Here is a 9,388-nt window from a genome sequence, read left to right on the forward strand (position 1 = left end):
ACATACTGTATGTTGGTTTGTTTACTGTTGAGTGAGAAAAAACTATGTTGCACATTAAGCAAATCTGAGGACCCCACAAGGCCACAAAATAATTTGGGACCCCCACCCCCCTGGGGACCACCGTTTGAGAACCACTGGCCTAGGCTAGTAAGTAACTTCTACTGAAGTAGAAGGCACGCATTGGAGAAATCGTAATGTGGCCTACTACTGTGCTGTACAACATCATAGCAGTTTGAGGTGCTCAGTGGTGTAAAGGAACTAAGTAAATTTACTCAAGTACTGTACTTAAGTACAATTTTGAGGTATTTTTACTTTACTGGAATATTTCCAATTTTCAGTACTTTTACTTCTACTCCACAACATCTCAAGAGGCAAATATTGTACTTTTGCTCCACCATTACTTGTAAACTTTAGTTACTTCGTAGATTTGGATTATTATTACAGAACATACATTAACCACTTCAGTCCTATATAAACTTTGGCTATTTGAAAATAGCTGATAGATCTGCTGTTTTCAAAAGATTTGTATACATTTACACTACTTTTGGTGCTTTAAGTACATTTTCAAACCAATACTTTTGTACTTGTAAAAAATTAGCACTTTTTCCACCACTGGTTTGAGGTGCGTCACTTTGGTGGAAATAGTGTGGCTTCCACATGTAGGTGCAGTGAGCTGAAACAACACAAACGCCGTTTGAAGGTGATGATGTGTCTTGTCTCTGGGATGTTTTGAGCAACAGCTGTTCTTCCTGACATGACATGTTGTCCTGACTCCTTCCTGACACAAGGCTCTGCATCACGGCCATGTCCCAGCACACTCGGGTTACGCAGTAATTGGTGACCCATCAAAGTGTGTCACCCCCAAAACAGTTCAACATCTTAAAACCGTCCTCGTTTTGGTGAGTAGCGAAAGTGTATTATTTAATGTATTCCACTGCGCCCTCTACAGACCTGGTCAATATAAATGACTGTTGACCAGATCTGTAGAGGGCGCAGTGGAATAAATAAAATAATTTCCGTCTCGCGGACATATTTTATTTTCTGCCCAAAAAGGGCATTTTACAGAGAAAGCTGAGGCTTCCCACCTCCAAGAATAGACTTTCAACAACACAAAACAGTCTTTGTTTCGGTGAGTAGCGAAGTGGTTTTGTTTATTTTTTACTACAGTTTGTTGGAGCCCTAGTCGCAGGGCAGTGGAATTCCTTGTATATGAGCAGAGCCTAGCGCCTGGAGGGCGTTAGAGAGAACTCACTATAACGCTCTGGACCAGGGCTAATTTACAGCATGCATCGACTTGGTCACCAATTTCGATAGGTCACCAGTGTCTGTGACACAGAGCATAGCCATGGTGGATAACGCACGGCTCGTATTTTGTCACCATACCGGCGGCTGTCGCCTGTTGCTGCACCTGCTGCTGTCTGTCAGTCACCAAGCAGAGAGAGGTCCTTGGTATAAGGACTGATCACACAGTAAAGGTCCACAACACAACAAGCATGGACTTTAAGATTGTCCCGGGACAGGTCACTGTGTTCCTGCTCATTCTCCTGTCATCTGGTATGTATGAAAAGTTATTTCATGTTGTTGATATTTGATGTTTTTTGATGTTTATATAAGTACTTTTTGTATGTACTACATAACATTTGAGTACTTTTTTTATGCACTACGTAACATTTTTGAGTACACTTTTGTATGTACTAAATAATAACATTTGAGTACTTTTTTTATGTACTACATAACATTTGAGTACTTTTTTTATGCACTACGTAACATTTTTGAGTACTTTTTTTTATGTGCTACATAACAATTGAGTACTTTTTTCCACCACTGCCTACATATTATGTAGGAAGAAAAAAGTACTGTTTTACTTAAGTAAAAGTATCAATACGGCAATGTAGAAATACTGTATTACAGGTAAAAGTCCGGTATTCCATTACTTGAAGTAAAAAGTACAAAAGTATTGGAATCAAAATGTACTTTAAGTACCAAATAAAATTACTCATTATGCAGAATGTCCTATTTCACAAGTGTTCAAAATGTGAATAGCAGATCTACAAGGAGTTTGTAGATCTGCTATTTTCAAATAACTGAAGTATATACAGTAGGGATAAAGTGGTTAATGCATGTTTTGTAATAACTAGTAAGTAAAGTTTTCAAATAGTTGACAGTGGAGTAAAAAGTACAATATTTGCCTCTGGGATGTAGTGGGGTAGAAGCAAAAGCATTGAAAATGTTAAATGATACAGTAAAGTAAAAAATCTTAAAATTTGTGCTTACACACTCACCGCCAAAGGGGAGAATTCTCCACTTTTCAGTCAATGGTCTGAACCGCCAAAGGGGAGAATTCTCCCCTTTTAATTATTTTCTTTTATTCTGTTTTTGAATTCCTAAAAAGTTTCTCTAATTTTTTAGTATACATTTATAACCCTAACCCTAACGAATTAATAAAAAAAGAAAAAAAAATATCCATTCACTTCAATGTTAAAAAATAAACGGACAAATAATTCACATTGTTTCTATAAAAAAATTATAAAAATCCTGGCAGTGGGTGATTTTATTATGAAAAAACTTTGGCGGTGAATGTGTTGTTAAGTAGGCCTACAGTACTTGAGTACATGTACTTAGTTACTTTACACCACTGTATGTAGGGTATAGTGACTTTTATGCCTCGTTATGCTGTTAAATGAGCATGTTTCTTTGGCCAAAAACGAATATTATTAGGCCTAATGCCCTCTACTTATTATTCATTTAAAATATGAAAATAACTTGTGGTAATTGAATGGGATTATAGAAAAATTCTGTCAACTTTGGATAAGTACCAGAAGGCCTAAAGTTGACATTACTGACTCAATTTAAGATGCGTGACAGTATGTGTCTATTATTTGAATTTATTTTGCCCTCCCATTTGCTTTCAACAGCTGGCTAACTAACTACAGGTTAAATCCTCCCACAGAATCACTCGACACAGCACGACAGCAGTGGCCATGTTACGCCTGATTTATAGCCGATCTACAAGCTCACAACCCGTGGCATCGCAACGCGTTGTGAGCTTGTAAATCGATGCGCACTGCCCGACACCGGCACGCAGTGCATTATAAATCAGGCACAGTTTGAAATATGACCCAAGAATTCACTCCTATTCAGCAGTGTGCATTTTACTCTGAATGATTGTGTGTGCCTCTGTTTATGTGGCGTGTGTGTGTGTGTGTGTGTGTGTGTGTGTGTGTGTGTGTGTGTGTGTGTGTGTGTGTGTGTGTGTGTGTGTGTGTGTGTGTGTGTGTGTGTGTGTGTGTGTGTGTGCGTGCGCACGTTTGTGTGTGTTTCAAGAGTGCTGGGCCAGGAACGAGGAAGAGCGTCTGATCAACTACCTGTTCAAAGAGAAAGGCTACAACAAAGAGATACGGCCGGTGGAGCTTCAATCAACTTCTGTAGACGTGTTCCTAGCTCTCACTCTCTCCAATCTCATCTCACTGGTATGCTGTGTGTGCGTGTGCGTGTGTTTATGTGTGGGCGCTGTCCATCACTTTATTAGGATCAGAGTCAGGAGATGGTCTGAGATGATCATGGAGTGTTATCGTGTTATTCATATGACAGAAGTGTTATGGGACGATGAAGACAAAACGGAGATACAGTAATTATCTTAGGTGTCGATGAAGAAAGCATGACAGTTGGTACTGACCTTGCGACTCCCCTGTCTCTGATAAAGGCCAAGCAAACCAGAAATCATGGTGTAATTATGGATACAGATCTAAATCTTAATCAAGTCGATAACGAAGTCAACCTGTTATCATTTTACAAACATAGCAGTAATTAAAACATTCATGTCAAACAAGACTTGAAAAACATATTCATAGTTTTATCTCCTGTCAGATTACTGTAATGGTCGTTTCTCAGGTCTCAGGGAGCTGTCTCCTTCAGAATGTAGCTGCTAGAGATCTAACTAGAACTAGAAGTCTCACTCTTAGGTCATCTGGGACCTAAATAAAAAATTAAAAACATCACGTGGATGCACCTTGGACGTATCATCAGTGTTGTAGCCTGGGGTCGACTGGTGTTTCGGGTCTCGCAACATACACCCGCCCAGCTGACCCAGCCGGGGTTGACTGGACTTACGTCCCAGTAGCTACCCACGGTCAGTCCTCTTAGGGAAAGACAGGGCCCCTCAGTCCACTTCTACGGAACTACTCTGCCGGGACCAGTGGAGGCTCTGGCACGTGGAGGGACTAGGCTCTGTGGATGGCCTCCTGTCCGGGCTCCTCCTTCGTCTCACCAGGTCCAGGACCTGAGAGTTGCACCAGACTCCCCCGCTCCAAACCTTTCACTCTGGCGTGATGGTGTCTTGGGCCGTGGTGGTACTGCAGGCTCCACTTGCGGCTTGCCTGAAAGGCCCTCCTTAAAGGCCTCACCGTGGGTTTGTAGGGCTTCTCCCTCACGGAAGACACAGGCTGGGGCGCCAACACATACTGCTCCCGGGTAACTCTTCCCAGAGGAAGGCCTACGACACCTCCAGAGGGTTCAACAGCTACAACTGTTGTCCCAGGTGTGCCCCACTCTGCCGTACCCCCTTCTAGACCTCACGCCCCTTGATGTCGTCTTGGACTTAGGTGTCATTTCGAAGCCCAGCTGTTGTCTCTCCTCCTGATCCAGAGCTTGCTCTTTCAGCAGCACTAGACAGGGCTTTGATGGCCTGACGTTGGGCCTGGCCTTTGATTCCCATGTCCTTGAGGAGAAGCCTCTGCCTCTTGATATTTGTCACTGCCTAGTGACACCTATGGGCTTGGGTGGGACATATCGGGGGACAGGAGGAGTAGTACAGAGGTGCTACGTCCTCCTGGTGGGGGCTCCTCACTGGCAGGCGAGCCAGTAGGATACAATAGCAGTGGCAACACAGAAATGTGTGGGGACTGGACACTTAAATTGGGAGAAAAAAGGAGAATGAATAAATAAAATAATTCAGCTTACACCTGTTTCTGCTACAGCTACACAAGTAAACTAGCAAATGCCTTGCCTTGCTAGCCAACAACAGTGTGGATAACCATAAAATAACAAAAAGAATGAGATAGAAAGGTAATATAGTAATTATATTGTACAAAATAATAGGGATAATATAAGGATTTATAAAACCAAATAACCATACAAATAGACACATTTCAACAATCCTGTATACATGTTTTTCTTTGTCTCTGAGTCTGACCTAGTGACAATGGCTGATTGACCCAGTGATTGAGAAACAGTCCTCCTGTAGTAAATGACATGCTAGGGATCAACTGCTTTTGTCTTTTTCTTCCTCCTCTAGAAAGAGGTAGACGAGACAATGCTGACCAATGTCTGGATGGAACATGTAAGTCAATGAGAACTTTTTCCCCTTTCACGTATCATGGATAACAGGGTTTTATCGTTATCATTATAATTGTATAATATAATTGTGTGTGTTTGTGTGTGTGTGTGTGTGTGTGTGTGTGTGTGTGTGTTTGTAAAGACTTGGAGTGACTACAGGTTGTCGTGGAATACTTCAGAGTTCGATGACATCGACGTCCTTCGCCTCCCGCCCTCCATGGTGTGGCTGCCAGAGATTGTTCTGGAGAATAAGTAAGATTCTCTCTTCATTCCTCTTATTTGTATATAAGACGCACTGGGGCAAAATAGAGGCTTGGGTGCAAACAAACAATTTAATGCAACAACAAGTTAATTAAAAAATGTGTTGGGCTCACTCAACTCAACGAGAAATATACGAGATATGTTGTATTTTAACGTGTTGTGTTATTTGTGTTTTTATATGGCTGCTATCTTGGCCATTTCTGCTCTCAATGAGACCTCCTGGTAAAATAAAAATAAGAAAATAAAGTAATAATCCTGCGTTTCAGTAACGATGCCCAGTTCCAGGTGGCTTACTACTGCAACGTGCTGATTTACCCCGACGGTTTGATGTACTGGCTGCCTCCGGCCATCTTCAGGTCCTCCTGCTCCATCAACGTCAACTTCTTCCCCTTCGACTGGCAGAACTGCACCCTCAAATTCACGTAAGACCTCTGACACGGCACACACTGCAGACTGAACAACACACCTCTTCAGCAGTGTTAATTTTGTCGCCTGAAACTATGTTGAAAAATGTTCGGCGACTACCTTTTTTCAGTGACTAAAAACGAAATAAAAACGTAAGTAAAAGCTACGGTATGTTGACAAAAACTATGACTAGATATATTGTCAATTTCGTCAACAAATAAAAACTAGATTAAAATGTTAGGGAGGGACTAGTGGAGAAGAGATCCAGTAGAACTAAAAGACAAGTCATTTTATGCTTGGTTGCGTGCAGTTGTCGTGCTCCGAAAATAGCCGATCTACAAGCTGTGAGCTTGTAGATCTGCTACTTAATCCGGATGCAGTTAAGTGTATATCGGGCATTACGACGCCATCACGGCCCGCTAATGTTTTATTTTTATTTTTTATTTAGTCAACTAAAACTATACTAAAACTAAAACATTTCAGATGACAAAAAATATGACTAAAACTAAATGGAATTTTATTCAAAAGACTATGTCTAAAACCGAATAAGTATTTACTGTCAAAGTGATGGTGGTAACTTTTAAGCCCTGCAGTCGTAAATGCACGTGGTCCACATTCACTGCCAAGGACGACTTATGACAACTTTTAAGAAAAAATAATACATTAAGAGATATCTTGCCAAGTATGTAACTGTCATTTGCGTATTTGTTTAATTTGACTCGACTTTTTGATACGTTTTTTACAATGTTAATTGGTCTTTTTGTATGAATTGTTTTGATTGTTTTTATACTTTAATTTGTAGAAGACTAGAGGCTCATTCATCTGTCTCTCTAATGGGGATCCTTTAATAAACATAAACTCCATTCCCCCCCCCCCTGGTACAATGCAGCTCTCTGACCTACAACACCAGAGAGATCACCATGCATCTGAAGGAGGATGCGGACGAGGATGGCAATGCTTTTACGGTGGAGTGGATCATCATTGACCCTGCCAGCTGGACAGGTAAGATCCCCATCCACAACACAATAACGCACGCACTTGCATTACGGTACTGAGTCGTTAAGACATTGATATTTCACTGACTTTCATCAGTGACAGCCATAACCACTTAAAGGGGTAGTTCACCCCCCAAATAACTTTTTTTCTATTGATTACTCACCCCATGGAGCCTTGAATTCATGGATATTTTTTAGTTTTTGTCGCATTCCTTCCTTTATTATTTGATTATAATAAATTTAGCCCCATTGATTCCGGTAGGAGACACAAATGCATTTGTGTCTCCTACCGGAATCAATGGGGACACATTTATTATAATCAAATTATTGGCTTAGGAATGTGACAAAAACAAAAAAATATCTATGAATTCAAGGCTCCAGATGGTCAGTAATCAATAGAAAAAAAGTTATTTTGGGGGTGAACTACCCCTTTAAGCTCACAACCAGTGTTGCCAGATTCTGTGAGAGAAACAAGCAACCAGGTCTAGGAAAACCAGCCCAAAAGAAGCGACTATGGGCCACACGAGCTCTTTAACATCAGCTATTTGAAAATAGCAGATCTACAAGCTCACAACGCGTCGCGATGCGACGCGTTGTGAGCTTGTAGATCGGCTATTTTCAAATAAAATCTTGCGAGGAAATGACAATAAGCAGACCTGGCAACCCTGCTCACAACACAATGCGAAGGGTTATGAGTCTATTATGAGAGTCTATTTTCACAATGTTTGAAGCTCTTTGAATCTTTCTGAAAGAATTGCCTATAATGACATGCCCAGAATAGGGATGCCAGGTTGAAAGTGCTTAACCCCCTCACCATCACTTAACTCTTCACCTTAACCCATTAAAACCAGGAAAGCTTCTGTGTCATTTTAGATTTTAACCACTTTAACCATGATTTGATACTTGGGCTATTCAAAAATAGCAGAATTACAAGCTCACAGCGCGTCACTTCGTGCTGCACTATGAGCTTGTAGATCTGCAATTTTTTAAAGCTAACATTTTAACTAAAATCTTTGCTTCTGGGGTTCCCTGGTACAAAATATCTTGAGATGCGGGTCTACGGCCAAATACACATCATTTTGGGGGTCCTTGACAGGAAATAGTTTGAGAACCACTGTTTAAAAAAAAAAAATCACACCCAGTGTGAAGAGAGTGGTGCCTTTCATGAGGTCATTGCATTAGTTATTTTTTACAGACTTTGATGACTTCAATGTATTTTTACTCATTGTAAGTACTTTAAAATGTTTGTACAGATTTGTACGTGTTTTTACTCATTTTAACATCTTTTAAGTGTTTTTACGCATTTTAAGTATTTTTACTCATTTAAAGTATTTTTACTCAGTTTAGGAACTTTAAAGTATCTTTACTAATATTTAAGTATTTTTACTCATTTTAAGTATTTTTACTCATTTTAAGTATTTTTACTCAAAAGTGGTGTGTGTGTGTGTGTACTGTACGGTACTGTACTGTACCTGTACCTGTACTGTACTGTACCTCTACCTGTGCTGTACGTACTGTACTGTACTGTACTCTACTGTACGGTCTGTACTGTACTGTACTGTACGTACTGTACTGTACTGTACTGTACTGTACTGTACGGTCTGTACTGTACTGTACTGTACTGTACTGTACTGTACTGTATTGTACTGTACTGTACTGTACTGTACTGTACTGTACTGTACTGTACGGTCTGTACTGTACTGTACTGTACTGTACTGTACTGTACTGTACTGTACTGTACTGTGCGGTCTGTACTGTACTGTACCTCTACCAGCACCTGTACTGTACTGTACTGTACTGTACTGTACTGTACTGTACTGTACGTACTGTACTGTACTGTACTGTACTGTACTGTACTGTACGTACTGTACTGTACTGTACTGTACTGTACTGTACTGTACGGTCTGTACTGTACTGTACTGTACGGTCTGTACTGTACTGTACCTGTACCTGTATGGTTGCATCTTTGTGTTGCAATCAGCCGCAGCTGTTGAGGCTGTGCTCAAACATACAGAGAGGCCGTGCTCATACGGACACACGGACACACGGACACACAGACGGACACACGGACACACAGACGGACACCAGGACAAAGTCAAGCGTAGGAGTGGTTGGCACCACTCAAAAAAAAACTGTCCAACTGATTTAGAAGACATTTGTAGAATCGGCCTCAGGTCTTAATGGGTTAATAATAACCCTAAAACCTCATCCTAAAATAACCGCTGAATACACGTGAATACACGGTAGGAGTGAATACAAGGTAGGAGAGTGCCAGGTCAACAAATACGAGTTCAGGAGAACATCTAGAAATATATATATATAAAAATGTTTTCATACCCGTGAGTTCCGTGTTCTCTTCTCCATCAGAGAACGGCGAGTGGGAGGTCATCCAC

General features: G+C 40.8%; 1 protein-coding gene across 1 annotated transcript in view; it reads left to right on the forward strand.

Annotated features, from left to right (window-relative positions):
* The first annotated feature begins 1,390 nt into the window (after window positions 1-1,390).
* Window positions 1,391-9,388, forward strand: part of LOC308076766 (acetylcholine receptor subunit delta-like) — a 15,360-nt gene continuing 7,362 nt past the window's right edge. Inside the window, exons 1-7 of the mRNA XM_080417237.1 lie at window positions 1,391-1,554; window positions 3,325-3,470; window positions 5,294-5,338; window positions 5,477-5,586; window positions 5,862-6,017; window positions 6,890-7,002; window positions 9,363-9,388. The exon at window positions 9,363-9,388 is cut by the window's right edge and continues 175 nt beyond it. Of these exons, the coding sequence (XP_080273363.1) occupies window positions 1,494-1,554; window positions 3,325-3,470; window positions 5,294-5,338; window positions 5,477-5,586; window positions 5,862-6,017; window positions 6,890-7,002; window positions 9,363-9,388 (657 nt within the window). The 5' untranslated portion in view covers window positions 1,391-1,493. The remainder of the gene's footprint in view (window positions 1,555-3,324; window positions 3,471-5,293; window positions 5,339-5,476; window positions 5,587-5,861; window positions 6,018-6,889; window positions 7,003-9,362) is intronic.

Source organism: Gymnoscopelus braueri, assembly GCF_963280865.1.
Source record: "Gymnoscopelus braueri genome assembly, chromosome: 21".
Lineage (NCBI taxonomy): Eukaryota > Metazoa > Chordata > Actinopteri > Myctophiformes > Myctophidae > Gymnoscopelus > Gymnoscopelus braueri.